The sequence below is a fragment of the Girardinichthys multiradiatus genome, chromosome 19 (genome assembly GCF_021462225.1).
Source record: "Girardinichthys multiradiatus isolate DD_20200921_A chromosome 19, DD_fGirMul_XY1, whole genome shotgun sequence".
Lineage (NCBI taxonomy): Eukaryota > Metazoa > Chordata > Actinopteri > Cyprinodontiformes > Goodeidae > Girardinichthys > Girardinichthys multiradiatus.
In genome coordinates this window covers 19477876-19505760 of record NC_061811.1, presented here as the reverse complement: position 1 = coordinate 19505760, position 27885 = coordinate 19477876, and the positions used below count along the sequence as shown (strand labels likewise).

At 36.6% G+C, this 27885-nt stretch overlaps 2 protein-coding genes across 3 annotated transcripts in view; one reads left to right on the top strand and one right to left on the bottom strand.

Annotated features, from left to right (window-relative positions):
• The window catches only part of crybg1a (crystallin beta-gamma domain containing 1a), a 59334-nt gene extending 48340 nt beyond the window's left edge, over positions 1 to 10994 (bottom strand). For both annotated transcript variants that reach the window (XM_047346014.1, XM_047346015.1), the window contains exon 1: positions 10678 to 10994. In XM_047346014.1, the coding sequence (XP_047201970.1) occupies positions 10678 to 10979 (302 nt within the window). In that variant the 5' untranslated portion in view covers positions 10980 to 10994. The remainder of the gene's footprint in view (positions 1 to 10677) is intronic.
• A 5886-nt stretch (positions 10995 to 16880) lies between these two features.
• On the top strand, positions 16881 to 24223 carry ccr6b (chemokine (C-C motif) receptor 6b). Its single transcript, XM_047345832.1, has 2 exons — positions 16881 to 17108; positions 21357 to 24223. Exon 2 carries the CDS (start codon positions 21366 to 21368, stop codon positions 22452 to 22454), a length of 1089 nt encoding a protein of 362 aa, XP_047201788.1. The 5' UTR covers positions 16881 to 17108; positions 21357 to 21365; the 3' UTR covers positions 22455 to 24223.
• Positions 24224 to 27885: the final 3662 nt, after the last annotated feature.

Sequence of the window (27885 nt, the reverse complement as noted above, 5' to 3'; positions counted from 1 at the left end):
ATGAAAGTGTTAATCATTTATTTTCATCAATCAACAAAATGCATGAACAAAAGATAAATCTAAATCAAATCAATATTTGGTGTGACCACCCTTTGCCTTCAATGCAGCATAAATTCTTCTAGGTACACTTGCACACAGTTTTTGAAGGAACTCAGCTGGTAGGTTGTTTCACCTACTTAGAGAACTAACCACAGATTTTCTGTGGATGTAGGCTTCCTCACATCCTTCTGTCTCTTCATGTAATCCCAGACACACTCAATGATGTTGAGATCAGGGCTCTGTGGGGGCCATACCATCACTTCTAGTAAGTCTGGTTCTTCTTTACGCTGAAGATAGCCCTTAATGACTTTGGCTGTATGTTTGGATTCGCTCACATAGCATTTTGTAAATTGATTAAAATAAACACCTATCATTTACATTTCTGAAAGCATTCTTTGTTAAGAGCATATTTTCACAACGGCCTAAAAAGACTAAAGTTTAGAAAACTGAAGAAGGAAATGTTCTTACACACTATACTTTTTTCCATAGTTTTCCAGACTTATTAGGACTGCGTGGCAACCCTGTTCACAGGTGTTATGATGTTTCTTTAATGAAATGGTGTATTTAATCTATGTCTAACATGTACTCCATCCTGTTAACCAAATAATTAATTTGTCCGAAGAATTATTCCAAAAATCATGGTTTTTCTGTATGTTCTTTGGCAAACTTAAGTCTGGATTTCATGTTTTCATAGAGAGCAAGGGCTTTCTCCTCGCACCCCTCCCATTAAAGTTTACCTTGAACCGACCATTTTTAGTTGTAAAGGAATAAACTTTCATATCAACAATGAGCCTCTCATACATACCTTGATGACAATTTAAGGTTTTGGAGACTTCTTCTAGCACGTTTCGGTCTGCTTTTAGGGTAAATTTGCTTAGAATGCCTGATCTGGGCATTTTGGCAGTTGTTTTGAAAGTCCTCCACCTGTAGGCTATTTTCTGTTTGAGGGAGATCTCAAAATCTTTTACCAGTCTCATAAGCTGCTACAATTTTCTCTCTGAAAGCTTTAAATAGCTCTAGCAAACTCAATATGGATAAATTACTTTAATTTCTCAGTATTGTTGAAATATATTTGAATCATCGTAAATGTGTTTAACATAATTCACATTAACTAAAAACTTGTCTACATTGCTGTGAAGCATGTTTACATAATCCAATGAAAGAGCTGCTGCCACCACCTTTTTCACCAGTCACAACAAAGACGAGATCCTAAAGCAACAGGGTGTTGACGAAAAACATCTCCACATGAAACAGGACTGTGGTTAAAGTTGTACTGCATACATTTGATTCAAACGAAACAGAAAATCTGCTTCAAGTGTGTAAGAAAAAAAGCATTGTTTTTTTTGTCTTTTTAGTAATTGCACTGTGTGACATAACCCTACACACATGGTCACATTCTACACGCTATTTCTGTTTGACTATGAATAAACAAGTGTGAACAGGTGTGTATGAACAGCAATTAACAAAAGCTAACAGTCAAAGGCTTCGGAGGTCATGTTGTTCACACATACATTCAAAGATGGTCTGAGCCTTTTAAATCCAGCTCTCCTGTCTGGTTTTATGGTTCTGGTATCTGCAGATTTGTTTTTTGCCACTCAGCAGCACTGTGTTGGCTCATTTGTTGGGTAACTGTACTTCACACGAGAACAAAAAGGAAAAAAAGATGAGAGAGATGTTTTAACAGAAAATATTTATATGCATCAGTTTGGGCAGATCAAATGCTGATCTGTAAAACTCTTTCTACTGCGATGGCATTGAAACAGTGATCTGAAGTGTGGTTGATGTTGGGACCCCAGCCATGGGGACAAAATTAAAGGCCAGTATGAACTTTTCTGGAACTTTCAAAATAAATGGCATTAACCTACTTCCAGCACAGCCAGGAACAGGGAATAACAGCGGACTTCCCGTGATGTCACTGTTTGAATAAAAACCCTGCTTTTGCAACAAACTCACCTCTTCCGCGCAGGTCCCCAGAGGAACTGGACGGAGGGACACAGCGCGCTAATGTCTTTTTGCTGGCAAACAGACATAACTCTTCAAACTGGATCCAAGAGTGTCATACAATCACGCGATCATATGCACTAAGTTAAGTAGGAATGAATTGCTGTTTGTGTATCCGGTATTCATTCATGAACGGGGTAATTAAGATACAAGCGTTGCTTGTCTTTTCTCTCTGAGGTCTACAGAAGCAAACTGTGTTCCAGAGAGTTCCCAGCAGACACCCTGTCTCTGCGACGCCGAGTGGAGCAGTTTTCCCGGTCTGAAGGAAGGACAATTACTGCTGTAACCATTACTGTGGTTACAGCTGTAACGTGCAGTTTGGGCGGCTGAAAGAACGAGCCGCCCCACCCCACAGCTACAGAGGTTAGCTGCAAGTTAACCCTTTGTTCACTGTGGATGCTTCCTTCAACTTCGTCACCCCAGACAACTTTTCCTCAGCACGGTTCACGTAAGAGGTTGTGTTTTGGGCAGAGAGAAGTAGTTTAGAATCAAATAATCTAAACATTTTTCGTTTTATGACGTTTGGTTTTGTTTATGTTGAAAACTCGGCCATCTTAGTGCTCGCAGATTATCTGCTCAGCACATGTGCTCAGTTTGTGTGTTGTGTTTTTTTTTTTTTTTTTAAGTTGAGACAAACTTTATTTAAAGGATTTTAAACACAAGATCGGCCATAACGCGCTGTCCACACTTATGCATTTTAACCCTTTTATTAATGGTATTTTAAAGGTATGTCTTTGATTCTGATGATAAGCTACAAGAACACGTGCTTGCCTTCTAAAGATCATTTACCCAAAAAAGGTTGTTAGTTTTCAATGTAGGAAATACTATTTCCTAAATATTATTTTATTAAACTTGATAACTAAGAAAACACCATTAAGCCCAATTTCTCCAGAAAGATTAGGTTCTTATTCAACTAAATGTTTCCTTAAATATTATTTTCCTATTTCCTTAAAAATATTTTAATAAATAAAGGCAGCTAATTAAACACCGTTGAGAATTGGTCATCCAGAAGGTTGGTTTTATTGAGCAAATCATTCTTTAAAATATTATTTTATGAGTTTATTAAGATAATATTTTATCTGATCTTGCATTGTGAATGGTTGTCTAAAGGTCAGTCAGTTATTGTGTAACAGTACTATTGTGTCAACAGAGACATCTAATTTGAGCTAACAGAGCGACTGTTCACACAGTCCTGTCTTCCACTGAGGGAAAGTCTCTATTATTATGACAATCAGGAAGCTCACTGGACAAGTTTATCCACCTGAGAACATTTGTAGGTTGTCAGTTCTTAATAACAAATTAGTGATTCATCACCGCATTAAACAATATAGAAGGAAATTTCCCCAAAGCAAATGTGTTACTTATTTGAATTTATGGATTAAACTAACTTTACAGAACCAAAGTTAATAAGGGAAGATTACACTTTATCTTCCATAAAATCTTCCTTGTGTGACCAAAACTGTCAGAAAGAGCAGATTTAATCTATCAAATTAAACAATTAACAAGATTATCTCCATGGCGCTTAGTCTTGCAGTATCACGTATGCCTATGAGTCACCATTTTTAACAGGGATGAGCAGCACAAAAGGAATATTATTTATTGATTGATATATAAAGTGAGACCATAGAAGATGTTTGCAGAAAAGGCTCAGCTTCACACAAACATCAGACCTCCACACTCTCATCTATACAAAACCAACAACATAACTGAAGACAATGATTGCCTTATCTGATCTGCTGGTTAAGCTCATTTTGGAATACTGTGCAAGCTTTCTTACTGAAAACATTCCTCAGGACATTTTCAATATTCAGCTCCTGCATCGCTACACAAACACTGACCCAGTTTGAACAGATTGTACTATTCCCATGCCTTACCTCACACAAGTATGTCTGCAGGAGTTAGCACATTTTCTGCAGACTGAAAAGCATGGTGACATAACAGAGTAACCCCACAGTCATTTACAAGTTCTAACCTTTAGGTTTTTACTGACCCCCCCAAATGTATTCATGCCTCTGGCAGATTTGAGTTCAAAGATATCTGTTTATTCAACTAAAATGTTGCTTCTGATTGGGAAGTAAAATTAATGTTTGTGCGGCCTGGCCAGGGTCCCGACTTGAATCTGATACAGAAAATGTGAAGGGAGCTTAAGATTAGGGTGATGGCAAAGAGGACTTCCAACCTCAAAGACTTGGAGCTCATCGCCAAAGATAAAACTTCGAATTAGCAGTGGAAACATACAAAACGCTGGTCAGCTATTAGAGGAAGGCTTTGATTGTTGTTATATTACTAAATATGTTCCTAATGATTATTGAGAAGGGTTTAAATAATTTTTGGAAATTTTTAATAAAATCTAAATTAGCCCCTTTTTCTATCAGACACAAATCTTGATGAAATTACAATAATTGTAAATGTAAATCTGCCAGCGGCATGAGTAATTTTGGGCTCAACTGTCTAGAGAGTTTCCATTCCATCTTGGCCCTTAAGCTCTTCATTTTGCATAACCGTCACATTGTCTATTCACTTATATAACAGCTGAATGAAACTAACAGTGATGTCAAATTTTTTTACTGATTTGCATTCTAGTTCAATTTATGCAATATCACAAATGCAAAAGACTACCTATATGGTTGGCTATACTACTTAAGAGGCCATGCACAAAAACTCTGCTTTCTAATAGTGTATTTGGTCAGTTGAACAGCGTTTCACCTCCCTACATGTTCTAGATTATAGCAATCAAGATCAAGAAGCTCATGGAGAGGAGTGCAGACATTGCGATGATGAAAAAGAAAGACTAAAGAGTGTGTTAATTGTAATATTTCAATATCTGATTTCAAAATGCAGCCATAGTTCTTGTGCCATATTCATCTAGGGTCTCTTCGTGTTCGATGCATATTTACCAAATTCAGTTTTTGATTTGAAAAACTAAAGGCCAAATTTATACTCTGCAAGAGCATAGAAATGTGTTCTCTTATCCAGGGCTACAGGAACAAAATAACATTATGTTCTTGAAGACCAGGTTTTGAAGTTCTTGAAGTTTCTTCTTAAAACATCATCTGTAGAACTTTTTTTTTTTTTTACATTTATTTTGCACAAAGGCTCCACTAGGAGGGACCAATGTGGACTTCCCAGGAGCTCTGCACTTGAGTTCTTGACAAGTATGAAAAAGAACCTGTTTTTTTGGTTCTTGTGGAGTAGGTATTGGCTGAAGAGCAAAAAACAAAATCTGAAGGATTAGAGTTACATGATATTAAAAAGTCATGTGAACATGATATTATTGTTCACTATTGTGATGACATCAGTTATAATTTATAAAAATGTTCTCTCCTTTCTCTTTCAGGTCTGTCATTATGACGCTTACAATGCCGTCTGTGTTTCTGTCATAGTGAGACTCCATCCAACTGGCTAAATGTATTATTTGCATGCAAAGTGGGACTTTTTTCTGGTATTAAGTTGCATCTTTAACCTTAAAAGATCAAATCTACGCAACTCTGCAAAATGTCTGCTGTGATGATTGACATTTATGAAAAGAAAGTAAATGGTTGACAAATTTGTGAAAAGGCCACAGAGGCCAGCAAATTTATTGGCACCCCTAGTAATAATGTGTAAAAATATCAGTGCGGTATTCTGCTCCAGCAATAACATACACATCTTTTTTTTCCCAGGGGTGCCAACCAATGTATCTATATGTGTATTTCTATAGTTCAGCTAGTGACTACTGTCAGTTGAGGGGTTAAGACCTCACCCCTCTCATCTGCACCCTTGATCTTGCATGACTAAAATTAATGTGTGGCCGGACCTACTGCCACAATGCAAAACCCAATGAAGAAGAAAATATGACTCACACAGAACAAGAGAGACCGTTTTCTGGTACAGTCCTCTTTTACGTTTATCTCCACATTGCAAGTAGTAATTTACTGCTGAATTAAGGTTTCCAATTATATACAATTATGTGAAAAATACTGTTTAGGTCATTAACAACTCAAAATTGCACCTCTAAACAGTTTGTAACATTGGATTAAGGTGAATTTGGAACCAATTAACCATAAATCCACGAAGATAGCTTATCAAAAACATTTCCTGCTGTGCTCTTACAACCCAAAATAAACAATCCTTTGACTCAATAGTTTGTTTTCCTTTTGTAGTGGACATGTGAGAATACCATGGCTAAGTATGACCTGTTTGCATGTGTTGTTGTCTCTATCACTTCTGTCTCCTGCGTTGGTCAAATTTACCAAGATCATTTGACACATTTGCAACATGCCTGACTCAAATATAACTGGACTAAATAGGGAAATGTGTCCCATCCTGCACAGCAAGTTTTCTTTCTTTCCTATGATCTGTAGTTGATGCTTGTGTCGACTTAGTTGAACATGACAACAAGAGCAATTCAAGACTGTACACCTCTGCCAAAACTGATATTCCTGGATCCTGATCACTCCTTAGTTTAACAATTGGTCGATGGTATTTGTTTTTATGCTGATACCAAAAATGGTAAAGCTTCTAATTTAATTGTCCGTGCAAGAAAAAAACAAAGCAACCATGACAACCACATAACTTTCTCAACTGATAACAAAAGGAAATCTGCTGGTTGAGCTGTTCACAATCTACATAAGGCAAAAAATGTTTTGTGCACTGAATTAAAGTCCTATGAAAGCTTATCAAGAACTCATACTACAAGTTTAGCTGTCATGTATGAGCAATCTGAAATGTGAAATTGATGAATGGTGGGATTGCTTGGTTTTGATGTATTTAATGAAAACGAAAATAAAATCTGATTCTTTAGCATCTGATCTGCCACACTGATCAGAGCAGATCCAATGAATATTGGCAGATCCTGATCTCAGATCAGTAAATTGGTGAAGCTCTACTTATCTTTGCTGATGTAAAGAACAAAGAGTAAAGTAAACAACGCAGATAATGCTGCAAACCAAATTGCTATTTCACACAACGAATAAAAGAATGCAATTTATAAAATGATCTTTAGGAGTAAGTTAAAATGGTAGTAGACTAAACCACAAGTTTGTAAAAATAACAAAAACCACAAAAAATACAGTTTATCGATATAATTTACTCCTTTTTAAAGAAAAAAAACAACAACTTCTTAAATGCTTTTCAGTCAGGTTTTTAACCCCACCACAGAACCGAGATTCAGGTTTTAATGATGATGACGCATCTGAAAGGTCTGCTTTAGTATTGCTGGATCTTGGTGCTACAGCTTAAAAAGTTGTTCATAACAGACCAGAAAAGTGGGTGGGACTGTCTGGTTTTGTACTAGACTGGTTCAGATCTGATTTGGCATACAAATCTGAGCAAAATAGAATTGCATATGGGGTTCCTCAAGGCTGCCTTCTTGGGCGTCTTTTATTTAGTAACTATAAGCTCCCTCTAGCTCCAATCATGGAGCACCACAACATCTATTAGCATAAGTATGCTAATGACAAACCACTATATATTTCTGTGTCAACACATGAACACAGAAAGAACAGAAGTCATTGCTTTTGGAGCCAAAAGGTTAGAGATCAACACTTAACTGGAGTCAATGAGGTTAAAAAAACAGAGAGCATGCAAGGAACCTAGGAATGGTGGAGGGCAGGGGCAGAGTCAGTGGGAGATAGATAGATAGATAGATAGATAGATAGATAGATAGATAGATAGATAGATAGATAGATAGATAGATAGATAGATAGATAGATAGATAGATAGATAGATAGATAGATAGATAGATAGATAGATAGATAGATAGATAGATAGATAGATAGATAGATAGATAGATAGATAGATAGATAGATAGATAGATAGATAGATAGATATTGTCAAATTCGGAGATAGAAAGTAGAGTAGCGATGATGCAGTGACAGAAATCGCTCATGATGTGATCTAAACTGACTGAATCAGTCTAACTCCAATTGTTAAAACATAGACAGAATAATGAACTTCATCTTATTTTATTTTCATTTGGCCAGACTAGATTACAATAGTGTATTTACCGGTTTCTCTAAAAATACAACAATATGGCAGTATCACCTCATCCAAATTGCTACTTCCAGAGCCCTGACCAATACCAGGGAACTTGACCATATCATTCCAGTCCTTCAATTAATGCTTGTTTGAAAAATTTATTATTTTAAAATCATCTACAAACTACTGAACAGTTTGAGCCCAAATACAATTCAAAGCTGCAGGTCATCTAAACCCTTCATGCCATCAACTGCAAGCTTGCAGACTTATTCCTGGGGCAAAGTCAATATCAATTCATGATCAAGTTCTAAAGAGAGAAAATATGGGACAACCTTAAGTGTTAAACTAAAAAAAAAAACCTTATATCTGAATGCAGAACAAAAACGACACGGCATCCACGTGTTCCTTCATGCACCTCCACCACTCTTAACCTTTTTAAAATATGATGACTAAACAAGATGCGTGACCAAACTAGTTCAACACCAAGCCAAAGCATTTAGATTTCACAAACTGCCAGGGGGGAAACAGACACTCAGTGAGTATGGAGGTAAATGTGTCTCAATATTATTCAATAAAACAAAAAACTAATCTCAATCAAAAAAAAAAAACTAATCTCAATCAAAAAAATAAATTGTGGTCAAAACTTTTAGAGTTGTAACGATTTTTTTTTTATGGAATATTTTATTTTGGGGAGAAAGAAAATTGTTTGATAAAACTTTTTTTGATTAAAATGACTCATTTTAGAGAAAAAAGAGAAAAAAGTTATTTGCAAAACAAACTTTTATTTGCGCATGTCAAAAATCTTTGGTTACGACTCTCGCTTTTTTGGTTTTGAAGCTCTCTGTTTTTGGTTGAACTCAAAGAATTTTGAGTTCTGGGAACATGAACATCCTGGGCGGAGCCTAAAGACGAACGATGTAAGACGTTTCCCTATTGGTTAGCGCTGACTAAAGCCGCAGACTGATCCCCCCCACCTCTGAGCTTCCGCTCGAACTGCAGGGCTTGCAGCGTCGCTTCAGTGAGGGAACATCAACTGTACAGACGAAAACTGCGGTCAAGTGAGCCGACAGTCAGAAATACGCGGTCACGCCAGCCGACACTAGCTCTCTCTTAAAGATAGTATAGATAACCCTCTAATATAATCTTAAGAGATTGTGTTGTCGCCTCTCATGGTTTTGGAGAAATAAATTCCTGAAAGTGGGACAAATGTATATAATGGTTGAGCATTTTGAGGTACATTGAGTTGTGTATTTCTCCAAAACTGTACAGTAAAATATAAAATATGTATTCTTTTACATAAAACATAAATGTTGTAAAAATGTAATTAATATAAATGTTCTATAGGTTACTTTTCTGTTTTCCTCTCAACTGTTGCCAGTATCGGCGTCTTTTCTGCTCCATTACCGTAATGCGCCTTGTATGCGCGACGCTAGTCTTTAAGAGAGAGCTGGTGTCGGCTGGCGTGACCGCGTATTTCTGACTGTCGGCTCACTTGACCGCAGTTTTCTTCTGTACAGTTGATGTCTCCTCACTGAAGTGACGCTGCAAGCTCTGCAGTTCGAGCAGAAGTTCAGAGATGCGGGGGATCAGAGTCTGCTGCTTTAGTCAGCGCTAACCAATAGGGAAATGTCTTACAGCGTTCGTCTTTAGGCCCCGCCCAGGATGTTCATGTTTCCAGAACTCAAAATTCTTTGAGTTTAACCAAAAACAGAGAGCGTCAAAACCAAAAAAGCGAGACTCGTAACCAAAGATTTTTGACCTGCACAAATAAAAGTTTATGTTTTGCAAATAACTTTTTTCTCTTCGTGAGGAAAAATTAGTCATCATTAGTCATCATTAATCAAAAAAAGTTTTTTCAAGCAATTTTTTTTTCTCCCCAAAATAAAATATTCCATAAAAAGAAAACAATTGTTACAACTCTGAAAGTTTTGATCACAACTTAATATTTTTTGATTGAGATTAGTTTTTTTTAATGAATATTCCAAAAGTTTTCACCACAATTTATTTTTTTGATTGAGATTAGTTTTTTGTTTTATTGAACAATATTGAGACAAATTTACCTCCATAAGTGAGATGCTTGCAGCACTTCCTACACTGTTTGAAACGCCATCCAACAGGGCTGAATGGACTACCAGGGCCCACTGAGGGACTTTCCACTGTTTTATACAGCTTCTTTTTTAAATCATTTACATGTAGAACATTAGTGAAGATGATGAGGTCATTTGCGCTGGTGGTGGTTTAAAGTTATACGTAGAGCAACAAACAGCTTCAAGCCCACAAACTACCAACAGCAGATACAGACCTGATTATCACTCGGTTATCCAGAACACTATTAAAAATCCATATTTAATAAAATAATAATTACTGGACTGCTAAAATGGCTCTATTTTAAGAGTTATGATTAAAAAAATAATAATCTTATGAAATCATAATACTATTCTCCATAATTTTCTGACTTTGAGTATATTTTTATAATAAATTAAATATGAATATGAATTCTAAGCATTGTAAAAAAAAAAAAATAAAGTTTAGTTTTATTGTAAGCTGTAGTATTCCTATTGGTTAAATAATTATTGATTTTATCATTTCAGTGCCAGAACCCTATTTCAGTTAGAAAAACAAAGAAATCCTAACTGAAAATTTGTTTCATCATAAGGTGGTAAACTGTTTTTAGCTTACAGGCGGCTGCTGAAGCTGTCCAGTTCCTCGAACCCCTCTCCTTCTTCATCATTATTTCGCTTCTTCTTCTTAATCCTTAAGGAGAAGAAGGACCGCTTTGACTTCTTTTCTTTCGGGGAACTGAGTAACCCATCTTCGGGGAGCGTCCTTCCGTCTCCGGGGCTGAGGGGGCCCGGGTCTCTTTGCACGGAGCTCGGATCATCCCGGTGGATGGTCGCGGCGCGCTTCAGCTCCTTCTTCTCCTTCTCCCTCTCGGCGGATTTTTGTTTGAACAAGCCCTTCAGCGTGCCGGTTCTATTCATGGTGCTATCAGGGTCTGAGAGTACGGAGATGAAAACACGAGAAGCGCTGTGTATCATAAAGCGTCCCGTGGGACTGACTCACTGGGATAACCTGCAGAACGGGTTGGCGCGAGCGCCCGGACCTGCCCACAAAGCCGGTGGCGCGCGCCAGCAGGTGAAAAAGCGCAGCGAGGAAAATTTAAAAGATGCGCCACCATTTCTGGCTTTAACACAAACACTTTTAGACCTTATTTATCCTGATATTTGTTTATAACCTTCAGGATTGAGCGCACTCTTCAGTTCCACTTTTTAGTTTACCTGAAGACTTTTCTTTACCTGAAGGGAGCGCATTGGATTCTTTTTGGTAATAAGAAGCGGCTCTGTAAATCCTACAGACGTTTCTCAGTAATTCAGAATATCAATGAAAAGTTAATTCGAAAAGTTTATCTGTATTACTAATTTGATTCGAAAAGTTTAACTCATCCATTGCATAAAGTTATTTCACAAAGAGTTATATATTTTAAGCGTTTATTTCTGTTTTGTTATAATTTTTATGATTATTGTTTATAGAAACGTGTAAATGCACTTGACAGAATATGTACTCAATATACTGTCAGCATGGGTGATTCTAGACAGGGGCCAGCGCCACTGTAGAACTGGTCCTAGCCCCTGTACTGAAGACAGACTAAATCAATTTCTTATGATGATGTGAACTGGCACATCATCACCCTCTTTGGTACATTCTCACACTACTCTCCAATTTTGCATTATTTGCTGTTATTTCAGCTTTTAACTTTGTTCTCTCTTTTCTCTTCCTGGAAGCTACACCTGGCCTGGCTCTGTGTCTGCCTGTGGCTCCTTTCTGGAGAGGAGAGTCTTCCGAGCTTCTGCTGCCGGCAACTTAACGCTCACCCTCTATTAATGATCCACTTGGCCCTGTGTGTTTAACCCTTTCTCTCTCCTAGATATAGCAATTGAGTGAGCTTTTACTGTAACTAATTATATGTGCTCTCTTTCAGACTCTAACCTTGAAAACTGGCTCAGAGTTTATCTGTTCTTTCTTTCTAGATGAAACGACTAAAGGAGCTACATCCATTAACATTTACTTTTCCTTCCCATAGAAAGTACTCCTGGATCACTGCTTCTGTGTTCTTTTTGTGTCTCTGCTCTGTTCTCTCAAACCCCCAGCCTCTGCTGGAGGTTTCTTCGTGTTAAAAGGGAGTTTTTCCTCTCCACTGTCGCTACATGCATGCTCAGTATGAGGGATTGCTGCAAAGTCAATGCCAGTGACAGTCCACTGTCTCTACATGCTCATCCAGGAGGAGTGAATGCTGCAAGTCACTGACTGGATGAAATCTGCTTAGATTTCCTTAGATAGAAAAACTTTTAATCCAATTTGAATAAATAACTAACCCTGACTGAACTGTTCAATGGTTAGGATTAATCGGAATATATGTACTTGACTGTTGTGAAATGCCTTGAGACATCATGTGTGGTGAATTGGCGCTATATAAATAAAACTGAATTGAATTGAATATACTATTTATATTTTTTATATTAACTATTCTGTAACCATCTTCCTCAAGTTTTAAGAGTGTGTTCATAGTTGGATAAAACAAATTCTGCTCTAATTCATCCCAAAGGTGTTCTAGAGGGTTGAGGTCAAGAATCTCTGCAGGCCAGTCAAGTTTCTCCACACCCAACTTTAAACACCTGCAACCATGGAAGTAACATCAGAATTCATACATTTGGTGGAAAACAGATTTTTTTTTGCCAGCAATTTACATTCTTTTGTGAGGCATTTGGTTTTAAAATATTTTCAATGTAATACATGAAACCTCTATTACATTGATTACAATGACAAAACAATTATATCATTATTACAATCAGTAGGCTCACCAATAGCATATGTTTTTTATATGTGTATCACATTTGTGATAAAATTGACCACAGTTATACAGTTAGCTGTAATCATATCCACTTGTGTTTACTTGTGTTTCTTCTTTAAGAAAAAGTGGCATTTTAAAGGACAATACATCCCTGAATACATGGTTGAATGAGCGCAGCGCGGCTGTCCCGGGTTCGAGTCTCGGACCTGGCGACCTTTGCCGAATGTCTCTCTCCCCCTTTCCTGTCTACTTACTATCGAAAACTAAAGACCTCTAGTACTGCAAATATATATATATATATAAAAAAAAGTTAGGTCAAGAAAATATATATGAAAAAAGGTATAGCAATATGTATGTATGGAGGGAGGAGGAGAAAGATGAGATGATGCTACAGTGAGAAGTTAGAGGAGTACCCTAATAACCCTTTATCAGTTGTTGGGACCCACAGCCATGGATTTCAACATTAAACTCCGGTACGGACTTTTCTGGAACTTTCAAAATAAAGTGCATTAACCTTCTTCCGGCACAGCCAGGAAATGGGATAACTGCGGACTTCCTTTGACGCCACTACCCGAATAAAAGCACAGCTGTTGCTACATCCGCCCTCTTCCACACCGGTGTTCATCGGGATAAGAGGGGAACAAAGCGCGCTGTCATACGATCATCGATCATATGCAAAGTTAAGTACGCATGAAATACTGTCTGTGTATCCGGTGTTGTCATTCATGAACAGGGGTAAATAAGGTACAAGCATTGCTTGACTGTCTCTCCGAGCCCCTGCAGACGCAAACGGTGTTCGAGAGAATCCCCGGCAAAGACGCGGTCTCCCAGCCTGGAAGGAAGACAGCAGAGACCGCAGCGGACAGGACGAGCGGCCCAGCTCTCCGGAGCTAACCCTTGTGTTCACAGAACGAACGCACCTTCTGATCGTGAGAAGCTGAGGAGGTTAGCGGGAAGTTAACCCTTTGTTCACTGTGGATACCTTCTTCAAACATCATCGTCGCTTGGACAACGTTCCTCACCACAATTCATGAGGTTAAGTGTTTGGGCAGAATAATATAGAAGTGGTTTAGATTGAAATGATCTGAATGTTTTAATTTATGAAGTTTTGTTTTGTTTTTGTGAAACTCTGCTACCTTAGTGCTAGCAGGCTATCTGCAGCACACGTGCCGGTTTGTGTTCTTTGTGTGTTTTAAAAGTTAAGACAAACTTTACTTGAAGGGTGATTTTAAACAGAACATTGATCATAACGCGCCGTCCGCGCTTATGCATTTTAACCCTTTTATTAACCGTATTTTAAATAGGCTTGCCAACTCCTTGATAAATAAATAAGGGACACTTCCTGGTAGGGCCGTCCAACCCCACTGTCTGCACCTCTACCGGCCTGGTGATTTTTTTTCACCCCTTTTCTTTGTGTGAAATGACTTTGGAAACATTGGACTCGAACCCAAGTTTAATTCGATGCATGTTTTTGACTGATACAAATATCCATGGAAAAATAATTATTCAGCAATTTATAAAATAATTTATTCTTTTTGCAAAATAAAATTACTAGACAAAAACAAATATCCTTCTAAAATAAATAAACCACTATTGAAAAGACCTCCATCCTGCTTAACTTAAAACAATATGAAAAAGCTTAACAGTATAATGCAAAACATTTTCGTAATAGTGCATTTAGTGGAAACAAAAAGTCTATAGAAAAGTTGTAAACATAAACACTTGTGCCTTAAAGGCCATGACTGTACAGTTGTGGTGAAAAAAATATTGAACTAGTGAACTAAAAACTGCAGTGCTGAATTATGTGGAAACAACCTATTTTTTCCATTTATATTTCATTTGAGCTCTTTCTGCTGCAAGGAGTTGTTTGCTTTTCAGGACTACCGAGTAAAACTCTGAGCAGGACATTTCATTAATTAGACTGACAATTAGCTCACTTCTCATTAATTCAGTAAAACATTTGTTCCTCACATCAGTCCACTTATTATCTATCTATCTATCTATCTATCTATCTATCTATCTATCTATCTATCTATCTATCTATGATGAGAGCACAGTTGCAAAAAAGTGGGACAACTTCGCCGAAACACGTTATTTGAGCGGCGGAACCACGGCGCGCTGGTTACGAGCGCTGAACAAGCACGGGCCTTTTTTGTCGCATAAGCGGCGAGGAGACGCTGGGGAAACCGTATCTGATGGCGAATCGACGTAATACCTGTATCTAACCTTTGCAACGGTACCAGCTGGCCTATGAGATGAGCCAAAATATTCTGTCAGCTCATTGGTCACAGAGCTGGTAATGAATTTACCGTAATGTTAAATATAAAGCACCCCATCATTTATTAATTCTATTGACATTTTAGTGAAGATTTTTGATCCACCTAATAATACGGGACTACGTGCGTCCTGTTTCAGCTCAATACGGGATGCGAACTTTTTATTCTAAATATGGGACGATTCCGTTTTTCAAGGGACGGTTGGCAACTCTAATTTTAAAGGTATGTGTTTGTTTCTGGTGCTAAGCTATCCGCTTCTTTGTTAGCTCAACTGCTAACCGGTAAGAACACATGCTGCTGCTAAAGAGTATTTAACCGAAAGGTTGTTAGTTTTCAAGCTAGTGAATAATAGTCCCTGAACATTTACTAGATGTTATAACTAAGTAAACACCATTAAGCCCCATTTCTCCAGAAAGATTTGGCTCTTTTCCAAAATACTCCCTTAATAATATTTCTTCGAATATTATTTCAATAACTAAAGGCAGTTAATTAGACACTGTTGAGAAATGGTCATCCAGAAGGTTGGTTTTATTCAGCAGATCATTCTTTAAAACATTATTTTATTAAAATATTTTATCTGATCTTGTATTGTGAATGGTTGTCTAAACATTTGCTGATTATTGTCTAAGTTGGTTCCAAGACTAACTTAACTTCACTTCCAGATTCTTCAAGATAATCCTTGGTTCTCAGACATAAACATTGCATGGTAATGTTGCATCACTCTTTTGGTCATGATTTTCAATCATCTTTAATCCACTTGTTTATATTGTACATAACCTATTAGTCTTCGTTATTCTTTAATTCTGCTTGGTAGTTTAGATGGATTGTTTTAGCATAGTAAAGAGTTTGTTGATTGAAATATGTTTGACTTTTAGTTGACTTATTTTTGTTAATACATTTTTATATTTTAAGAAATCCTGTGAATTTATTCCATGTGTGTGCAGAGTTTATGCTGTTCAATAATGTCAGAGCTCGTCTCACACCTTTCTATTTTGTCCTAATACCATCACCTTACTGGGCTGGTATTCACAGGACAACCCTTAACAGACCGAAATATTATTTGATAAAATATTAAAATATTAATATTAAATGTCAGATTCATAATCACAACACAGTTATTCATCGTATTTCCCTGCTGCATAGTTAAAATGACAGCTCTATCTGCTGGTCAGGATGAGGAAACACAAAGAAAAACCTGGGCTGTTCAAAAAGCATAACTTTTTATTCATTTGTCATGCTTTTCCTCAAGCACTCAAGTCTTACACAAACTGATCCTATAAAACAATAAATGAGTTGATCTGTTGACAAAATTAATGAGTTGGTAAGCCAACATATTAAACTAACTTTAATAAACAAAAATGAATCTAGAGCAAATCAAGTTGGCGGTTTGATGTCTGAAGAGAAACTAAAGCTGTTTTCGTGTGTAGGAAAATTCCTTCAAAGACTGAAAATGAGACTGAGCGGAGGCAGCAACCTTTTGCCACAGTTTCCACACCCACATCTCAGATCTACTTTTCTATAAGAATTCTGAAACATTTCACCTTTGAGGCTTCTTTGAACCAGGGAGAGGACAACAGATTTAATCTGTGCAAAATTAAGCGAACTTAAAAAAACTGGAGATTGACAAGAGGACACACACAAAAAAAGAAAGAAAACGTACAGCAAACAAGCTGCACGGGGGGCATCCCTGAAAGAAAACACATTATGCTGCTTTGTAATTGGAGCCATCAGATAAAAGCGATGCATTTAGGGGCAGCAGCTAGAGTTTGAGAAGAAAAGCTGCATGATTGGTGAGGCAGTTCAGTCAGACAGAAGTAGGGGTGGAGTGAATGTGGTTTTAGCTTCAGCTTCTGCTGCTTTTAAGATTTTTGACATAAAGTTGCCTGTCAACTGAAAGCTGTCTTTACCTGCAGCTGTTTCAGCACCTGCAGTGTTATTTTTTTTACTTTCTTTTGAATCAACAACGTCCCACATCGAAGATCAAGGTATGTCTGAAAAAATAACAAAACCTCTTAATTTTAAAAATCTGGGTAAGACTTCTTATCTCATGATAAAGTAGTTATGGTAGTAAATGAAAAAGAATGCATAGTGAACTGAAGTTTGAGAATAACATTTGATAAGTGCTTTTTTAGGTAAACCTGTTTGTCTATTTTATTTAATAGGGAACAGTACATATTAATCAACAAAAGTACATTAGGCTGTTATGTAAATATGACAGATTTAGCCACAGGGGCTAATTGTTATCTGTAGTTTAATGGCATGTTTATGGTAAAGAGAAATGGCATATGACAGACACATGGACAAACATACCGCTGGACTTACAAAAAAAAGACAAAAATAAGCTGGTATTAAAACAATTGATCAATTATGAGAACATACTATAAACTATAAAGAACATCACATCCACAAAGACAAGCACAAAAACAAGTGAAATTTAGTTAAAACGTGTTAGTTCATTACATATGTTACTTTAGAGCATGAGTGCATTGTGTGTAGTTGTTCGAAAGCCACTGTTTAAAGGATTTAATGAAAATGTTCAGTGACGTTCCACAGTTCTAAAATATTTGACAAAATTAATATTTTTGCAGGTTCTACCTGCAGGCCCTTGTATGAGAATAAAGTAAAAAAATATTATGTTTTACTTTGCTTAAGAATTAAATTTTGGAAAAAGATAAAACAATGAAACTGGAACCATTTTGCAAAACTGGAAGTTCTGTCATATAACTCAATTTGGAGAACTCAAACATATTAAATTCTGTTATCAATCTAAAAACACATGTACTGTATGTGCCTCTCTCTTCAGATTACCCAATAGATACCAAAAAACTCAAATGTCTTCTGTTTTCCCAGACCTGTTTTATGCCGTGATCCTTTCTCAACTGAGAAGTGAAAGTCCTGAAATTAGAGGTGTTTCACCTTATCAAGTCTCTTTCCAAAAACATGAATAAAAAAAAAATCTACTGAAAATAAGTTTGATAGTGTTCAATTCAGTCTGCAGTAGCCTGCTGGTTGAATCAATAATACTCTTACTGGTTTTCATTTAGTAAATTGGAGCAGCAACGAAAGGTTTTTGATGTCATTCATCGAGATCCTCGACAGTAACCCAGGCTATTGTCGCTTTCAAAAGTGTGCACACCCATCTCTTCGTGATGTCAAAAATAAAACCATAATACATAATTTCAGAGCTTTTTCATCTTTAATGTAGATATTGTTCATTTAAAATTAAAAACAAACAAATCTCAAACAACTCTCATAAATCATGAAAAAGTTGTAATAACCTGGTTGCATAAGTGTGCACACCCTGAAGCTGACTTGTTGAAACACCTTTTGATTCAATTTCAGTTTAAAAGCTTTTATGCTCTTCTCTGAATTTTAACATCAATCATATAAAATCTTATTATACAGAAATAAAGTTACACTGTCCTAGTTAAAGTTTTGCTGACATTTGCCAATTTGTATCCTTTAGTTGAATCCATTGTTTGAAGAGAGGTGATAAAGCACCAAAACATTTTCACTGTACAGAGGAATTTTACATACAACAAAGACAGTCACCAATAATTTAAGAAAATATGGGATAACAGTGACAGAGAGGTTTCTCTAAAACCAGTGGCAATACTGAAGATGCTGAAAAATGTCTTCCAAGTACTGGTTGTGTTCTACACAATAAAAAAAAAGCTACTGTTTATATGCGTCTGGAATAAGAAGTCAGGCGCCATAACAGAGGCCATTTCTTCCAGAGAGAACAGGCTTGGCTAAAATCTAATTAAACCACGTGGGAGAATGTGTTATGCTGTGGTAAGACCAAACTACAACTATGGACCACAATTCCAAAACTTATGAACATTAAAAAAAGACCATTATTCCCACAGCGAATATAGCAGAGGCAGCATCATGATCTGGGTTGACTTTTCTTCAGACAGATCAGGGTTTTCTGTCGAGATGATAGAATCATAATCAGGTCAAAATACCAATCAGTTTTGACCTAGAATCTTGAAGTGTCTGTTAGAAAGCAACATCAGCGGAGGGATTTTATCACCATCACAGCACACATCAAAACCAACAAAAGAATGTGTTTATGAAAGGAAAATTAGTTTTGTAAAGTTCTTGTCAGGGCCCACAGCAAACCTTGACAGAGATTACCTGAAATATGATGCTGAGAAAAGATGTTCTCACAAGCTGATGGATTTGGAGAAGTTGGGTTGAGAAGTCAAGATCTGAGATACTGACAGTCTTAAGGAGGCTGAAAGTGGAAAATTAATCAGAAGGTGCTTTAATAAAATTAAATGGTGGGCACACTTATCAGCTGGGTTATTGCAACACAAAATGTAGTTTCTTTTACAGTTCAACTGTACTGGATAATGTTAAACTAACATTTTTCATTATTGTATTAAGGTCTAATTATTTTACACTACAAAAACCTGGTAGTCTAAGAGAGAGTGTATATACTTTTGAGAGCCACTGTAGGCCATAGTTGATGATTTCAAGAGTAATTTTGTATCAAGATTAAATAATAATTTATTCTCAGATTGCCAGGTTTGTAAAAAACTATAGTTATCAGTTTTTAAAAGAAGAAAATATTTTATTTATTTTAGCTTAGAAAGCAGCAGATATCAAGAAAAGAAAGAGCGTCTTATATAATGATAAATACAGTAATCAGACAATGACTTCCATATTAGCAATATAATTTAGTTTCACAATTTAACACATATCTGATAATGTCTTAATTGAGAAGGAGGTTCACAGTTAGATTTTAATGTAACCAAACAGAGGTCAGTCTCAATAAATGATATAATAGAAAATATTGATTTAATTGAACTTATTTCAATAATTTGATTTAAAACTCATATATTACATAGACTAGTTAGACATAGAGTGTTTTAATGGAACAGTTTATTTATGGTAATTAATTGTGGTGATTATCACTTACAGCTCAAACGCCCCAAAATTTAGTTTCTAGACAAATAATATTTTATATATGGACTGACATAATGAAGATAGATAAAACATACCCAATTAATACTGATAATAGAGATAACCAAGTAGGTTTCATGTTATTTTTGCTATTTTATTTGTAAATCAGAACATGGTTTACTATCATCCTTTTTCATGATTTTAGAAATAATGCTATGAAATGTAAAATATTGTAAGTATTTTGTCATTTTGAGACAAACAGATAAACTATAGAAAAAATATTTAAAAAATCATACCAAAGTTCCAGCAGAACAAGAATGAAACAAAAGATTTAGCAATGCCCCAGTCAACAACTTTCACTTTGGCATCCATTGGAGTCTTTCACAGTTTTTCCAAAATTTCCAGCCCACCCTCAGTCATGAAACCTAGTTGTTTTTCACTTTAGACCTGAAAATCTGCAGGGCTGCAGGATTTTGTTTTATGTTACTGATCTACCTACACATCACACTGACTAAAAAACTTACCGTAAAACATCTGAGATCTTATCTGATAACCATTGTTATCTTTCTCTGAGATCAGACAAAGCGTGGAGCGTGGTGACCTGCCGCCTACCTTTGTGTAAGGTGCTGAATGTCTTATTGGGCCAAAATTGGGTCACTGACAGAGAACGAAAGAACAGCACTGGGGTGTTGGTTGTTTTTATCTGGTAAACAGATGAAAAACAAAAAGAACTGTTCAGGATTTTACCAAGTACATGCAGGTTTAGTCAAACCACTGTCAGTTTAATCTCTGCTTAAGTGAACCTGCTTTTCTTCAGGGGGATGTAAACTCTTTTCACCTTGCAATTGCTTCCTCAAAAATATTTTACAGCTTTAGATTTACCTTATGTGGAGCATTTGTGAACTCTATCATTCTGCTTTGAAACCAAGATAATTTCTCAATACAGGGTTAAAGCATTTGAAAAAAACCTATTAGGATATTTTTTTAAATACAAAAAAAATAAATAAACATACATTAATATGATTGTATATTTGGTTCAGCAATTTAGAATTAAGAATGACAAATAAAGTAAAAGTGTTCACTCCTTGATTTTTTATCAGGTTGCCAGGCATTGGAATGCTAGGTGATGGACCGATTGCAAAGTAATTCCTAATTGTTAAGTGGAAGAAAACGTATACATGGTTTTCAGCGTTTTTTACAACTACAAATTTGAAACTTATTATTGAATTGAATGGTTGAATTTGTAATGCATTTTGCAGGCCACTATTTATAGCCAAAAACCTTCACATGTTGAATGCAAATATTGGTCTTTTTCTCTTCAGATTAAAGACATGGATATTGCAACATCTGACTATTATATAACCTGGACAGCAAATGATTCAGATGAGCTCTGTAGACTGAGCCCTACACCTGCAGAGATCCTCTCCCAAACCTACATCCACTCCATCATATGCGGCTTTGGCCTGATTGGCAACCTTCTTGTGATGATCACCTACGGTTTCTACAAGAGGACCAAGACAATGACAGATGTCTATTTGTTCAACGTGGCTGTGGCTGACCTGATCTTTGTGGTGGCTTTGCCTCTTATTGCACATAATGAGCAGAATGGGTGGCCCATGGGTTCTGTGGCTTGTAAGATGCTACGCTCAGCCTACAGCATCAACTTGTTCAGCGGCATGCTGCTGCTCGCCTGCGTTAGCGGGGATCGATACATTGCCATTGTTCAGGCCAGGCGCTCCTTTGGTTCTCGCTCCCTCGCTGTCAGATACAGCCGTCTGATCTGCTTAGCAGTTTGGGTGTTTGCACTGGGTTTGACTCTCCCTACACTTATCTACACACAGCTCTTTGATGAATATGATTTCATGGAGCAGACTTCCACTCTGATGTGTGAGCTCTCTTTTACAGACGAAATGACTGCAAAACTAATGAAGGTGATGGTGCCAAGCCTGCAGATGGCTGTTGGTTTCCTTTTGCCTCTGTTAGTGATGCTTTTCTGTTACTCATGCATCATGTGCACCTTGCTTAGAGCCCAAAGTAGCCAGAGGCACAAGGCCATCCGGGTGGTTTGGGCAGTTGTTGTAGTCTTCATCTTGTGCCATCTTCCCTACAACGTGGCCCTCCTGATCCACACGATGTCTCTTTTTAAGGAGAGAAACTGTGAGGCAGAAAAGACCAAACTCACAGTTCTGGCCACTTCCAGGAGCATAGCCTACCTCAAGTGCTGCCTCAATCCCATCCTCTACGCGTTTATTGGAGTGAAGTTCAGGAGCCATTTCTGGCAGATATTGTCTGATCTTTGGTGCTATGGAAAAAAGTCAGACGTCCTACGTGCTCGGTCGTCACGTAGGACATTTGACATTTGCATTTCAGGATTGAGGACCTCAGAGGGGTTGAACAACATGTCATCCTTCAGTGCCTGACAGTCATGCAGTCCTCAAGTAACCTAACATTTGTCCAGTCTGTTATTGTAGTGTAGCTCCACATGTGTCAATGAAAACTTGATTGAAACTTATGCTACCCTAAAAAGATAGCTGCTTTTGTAAGGCTACATGATTTTTAAACAGACAGCCAAGATGTTAATGTGAGCCCCATGAGAGTTTTGCTCAGGCTGAATGGAAACTAAGTGGTCCTGAGCTTACACTGAGGTTTTTGTGTGGGACCTCTGCTGAGTACATACAAAACATATTAGCAGAAGCGGTTATGCTCTATTATGTAGGTCTCAATTGGGTATCAATTGGATATTAGGAAACTAATTTCATGTAGGATCCTGATGGGTCCCACTCCTCCACTACAGTTGTCTTATATCAAATCCATATTGGCTTGGAGCCATGAAGTAATCCCTTCATAATCCCATCTGGGGCCCATTATTCATTCAATCATTCATTCCTACCCATATTGACCCAATGAAAAATGTTGGATGTGCACCTTCCAAATATTAAAAGCAAACCAAAAAAAGTTTCCAAATAAGAAAATAATTTGTACTGTGCTGAACGTAACTCAGACAGAATAAAACATACAGATGTTTGGTAAAAAATTATATTAATACCAGAACATACCCACAAATGTTGTCTCATATTATCAGCCTCCCGAGCAGTAAAAGTATGTCTTAATCAGAGCACAGAAAGGCAAACAAGGCAGATTAGATTATAGATCCCAACCAACATTCACATCCACATAGGTAGGAAAATGGCTGTAAACTGGATCCACAATGGTAATGTAATGCCCCATGTTACCTGCCTTTAAGGGCTGGAAGCAAGTTAATTTTCAACTGAAAAGTGAGACCCATATGGTCCCTAGAAGGGTTCCACAAATTGAACTCATTTTCATAATATTAATTTGGGACCCATCTAAGACCTACAAAGGGTGCCCAGCTGGTTTCAGAGATATGGGTTGTTTTTGGTTGCTCCCATACAAGAAGCACATTGTGACTCTGGGGCAACTTAGTACCCATCCAGCCATAGCATAGCCCACATGGAGCCCGATTAGACATGCTGGCTGGGTTTTGTTTGTATAGCAGCATATAGCTGACCTATGTTATATAGTCTTAGACAGTTTGTAAAAGGTATTTATTCAGACAGATATGCTTAAAGAAGTTTTGGGGTTTTGGTTTCCTACTGAAATGCAAACAGTTTTTCATCACATCCTGTTGATTAAAGCACAGTCATATTCTGTTTTATTAAATTTACTGCTTATGAATTGCACTGAATCTTCTTTTCTTCCACTTCAAGTAAATACCACTTTTACTGACCTAATAACAGTTTTGAACTGTTTTAGCTGAAAGACAAAGACAAAACCTTCTGCTGAAAACCTGTAAAAATGCACCACAGCTAGATTTGCTTTTGTTCAACACTCTTTAGCAAAATATTATTAATCTATTTTTAATTGTTTTACAAAGGTATATTACAACAAGGCCTAGAGATGTTAGTTTTGTTTATCTTGGAAAATATTTTTTTGCTGTAAATATTCACTAAAAATGTAATATCATTACATAAATATATTTTTACCTTTTCTCCTATTTTAAGAATAGCCATTTTTAATTCTTATGTTAATTTTTGCATTATTATCATATGAAGTGTTCTTCATTTTTGTATTTGTTACTGTGCTTGTACTTGAATATACAGTTTCATAAGCATACACCTAACTATATGGCTTGTAGTTGTTAAAATAAACATTTTTAAAATATCTTGAACTGATGCAAGAAGGATTTGTGGATTATTGCGCCAATGTTAAGCTTAAATGGATAGTTTGGATTTCTTGAAGTGAGGTTCTGAAAGGTTTATGTCACTAATTGTTATGTTACTTGTAGTAGACAGGTTTCATACCACAGTGAGTTTTTGTAGATAAAGAAAATAAATCCTCAGAGCAGTCAGACAGAATTCCTGTTTCAGAAAAATTTTAAAAAGTTTTCATCTATGGGATCTCATAATCATCCAAACTTTTACAAGAGACCGTTAGGTTTGTTGTCGTTTCTCATCTGAACAACATCCACGTTGTGAAACTAAAGATATATTTATTCAGGATGCTGACTCTATCAATCTGTAGGTTGTAACTCATAAGTCTGCACAAACAGTGCAAAGAGTGGAGTAAATTCTGACAGATCAATGTGCAACAACATGGCAGATAAATGTAACTTCAGTGTACAGTAGTATAACTGAAGTTAGTCTGCTGAGAAAACTGCAACAAACAACAACGACTATGATTGCACCTCATAACCTTTAGAGCAGAGATAAGTCTTCAAAATCTGTAAAAAACAAATAAATCAAAACATGTAAAATCTAAGATTTTATCAAATATTGTTAAAGCCTGTTTAAAGTCTTAGAGTGCAAGATAATATGTCATTTGACAAATTCTTACTCAGAGCAGCTGAAAATCAAAATAAAATATTTAAAACAAAACAGCCCAGGGAACAAATTACCTACAAGACAATATGTACAGTATATATAAGTGCTGCATGTTTGTGAAGCGTTTGCTCATTTCAGTCCTGCATTTGTGCCACAAGGAGGACGCATTTATGTCTAAAATATTATGTCAATTTATTTGATTTGTCTAATTCTCTATATTTCTAATGCTGTAATATATGTGTATGAATAAACATCTTAAAAAGAAATGTTTTATTTAAAACAAATAATAATAATAATATGGAAATGTCCCGGAAAATGGACATTGTCTAGATTTTTAAACAGCAACTAATCCAAGGCCACAATGTGCTGTTTACTAGACTCCAAAAGATCATCATTATTTTTATGTTATTGCTTATTAAACTCTTTTAAAAAAATGCATTTAAAAATATGACTTCCTTATCCTATACATATAATTACTGATATTTGTAGGACCCTGATAGGATCATATTTGTAATAGAAATATATTTGGGACCTCTGCCACTTTAACAAAGTTAGGAGCTTCTTCAAAAACTTGCAGTATCAAGAAAATATGCTGCACATCTATATATTTACACATTCTCTAATAATTGCAATTTAGCTTAAAATACGGTGAAAGTAATAAGCTGCTTAAATATGCAGTGTGTTTTTCTAATGTACCCAAAACACATCTTTTTACACTACTGCAAAAGACTGTAATGTATCAATTGTGATAAACAACTGTGAAAACAGGCGATGTTAAACAAATGTTCTTTTCTGTTTCAATAATTAGTTCTACTTTAAAAAAAAAAAATCTGATAATTATTTTTGCACCAGGCTTTAAAGTATTAAGCAGATAGAGAATATCCACAAAAATAAATAAATCAGACAAAGCTCTTACCTACAAAGATAATGGTGGAATAAAAATGAAAGAAGAAATTGTGTGAATTTTTGCTGTAAATAACCTTTGACTGTTATTCTAAATAAAACACGATTAACAATCTGACTGCAGAGATTACGGAGAAAGCAGAAGTAAGGGTAGTTCCAGGTCATGACTTTCTCATGGTGTTACCTCATCTCTGTGTGGTGGTGCACCATTTTTCTTCTGCCTCAGGCTGAGGTTGTGTGAAGATGTTAAAACCTTTCATTAAGATCACCAAAATAAGGACGGATGGAATGGGAACCTAATTCAGCCTATCCTGCAGAGCACGATGCTGTCAACGCAGGTGTTATATCTTACACACTTTGGGCACATGTGGGTACTTTCACTTAACAAACACACATCTCTGCGGTTGGCACTTTGCTTCCACCCACATGGTGTCTTTATGTTTGTGATGCAGCTTCCTGAAAATATAACCACAATCCTTTTGAACAATGTAGATATGGAAATGACCGGAAATCTAATTCTTAGAGAGTTAAAAGAAAGTGGAATGAAATACTTAGATATCCATGTTCCTCTTTCTTCATCCACTGGAGGCCCTCAGAGAGCTGCATTTAATATCTCAGATGATTATTTTCAAACATATAGAATCAATTTTTTCTAAAGAATGCTTTATAGCCAGAAAGAATGTAAAAAAAAACCCAAAACATCCAGTTTAAGCCAGATATTTAAGTACATTTTATCAAAACACATATACCCTACTTTACCTCAGAGTCTAATATGTAATCAGATTAATATCTATTTGCTAAATGGCAGAATAATGAGAGAGATTTTTTTATAGATTTTTTTTGTAACTTTCCTCAAAGGGGAGTAAAAAAGGATGAATATGTGAAAACGTATGGTGGAGAACCTGTGATGCAGGGAGCCTGTTTCTCTTCCAAGGTCCCCATGAATCTTATTAAGTGCATGGCATCATCAACTCTTACCAGGACACTTAATCTGGTTGCCTCTGCCAGTATATTAAAAACTAGGCGTCACTGGGGGTTTCTGCAGGATAACAATCCACAAATCCTGGTCAAATCAACACAGAAATGGGTCACCAGACACTAAATGAGCCCTCTTCATGCCCATCCCAGTCCACAGATCCAACTCCTTCCTTTGGAAAAGAATTCCAGCAAGCTGGATTTTTCCAGTTAATGTCCAGTAAATGTAATTAGCTTTTTCCCAATTAAAGGATCTAAAGACAAAGCCAAAATAGTGGTGCTAATTACACCTGTCAAGGAGTGACATTTTGGACCTTGTCTTATGGTTTCTGTGATGGTTTAATTTTGTCTAGATGTTTCTATTATGTTTATTAGTCTGTTTTGCTCCCACTACCGCCTCCTGGTGTTTTGTTGTTTTCCTCCTCGTCGTTATTCCCTTTCTGTGTTCTGTCTAGCTTAGTTCTTTCTGTTTAGTTTCTAGTGTTCCAGTTCTTCTTCCTGTTTGGTCAGCTTGCATTATTGTTTACTTTTATTCCAGTTCCTCTGTTTCATTTACCTCTTGGTTATTCTAGATTTCTTATGTTTTGGTTTAGACTATTGTTCTGCTTAGGTCTTTGTTTCTCTTTATTGGTTAATCAGTTACACCTGTCCCTTCAGTCTCCCTGTCTCCTTGCCACACCTGTTCTGTGTCTTTTTGATTATCTGCCCTTAGTTCTCCTCTCACGTCTCCCTGTATATTAGTTGGTCTGTGCTCTTTGTTCCCGGCTGGTTCCTCTGTTTGTTCACACTGTTCTGCCTGTTCGTTCACGCTCACAACCCACGTCCTTGCCATGTTCCTGCAGTGTCTATAAGTTGTTTTGAATTCAGACTCTGGTCAGTACCTGCAGTGTGTTTTTGTTATGGTTTTTTTGATATTTTTTGAATAAACTGAAGACTAATTGAAATGCTGCGTCCGAGCTCTTGTCTGTGCTTCGGTCCACCCCAAAACCCCATTGTGACAACACCAATGCAATGGTTGACTATCAGTTTTGATCAATCCAATTAAAACTTTTTCAAAATGGCTTTGAAGAATTTATTACGTATTTATATTTATCATTGTTATTTATTTTTAATAAAGCAGTACTGCCTGCCC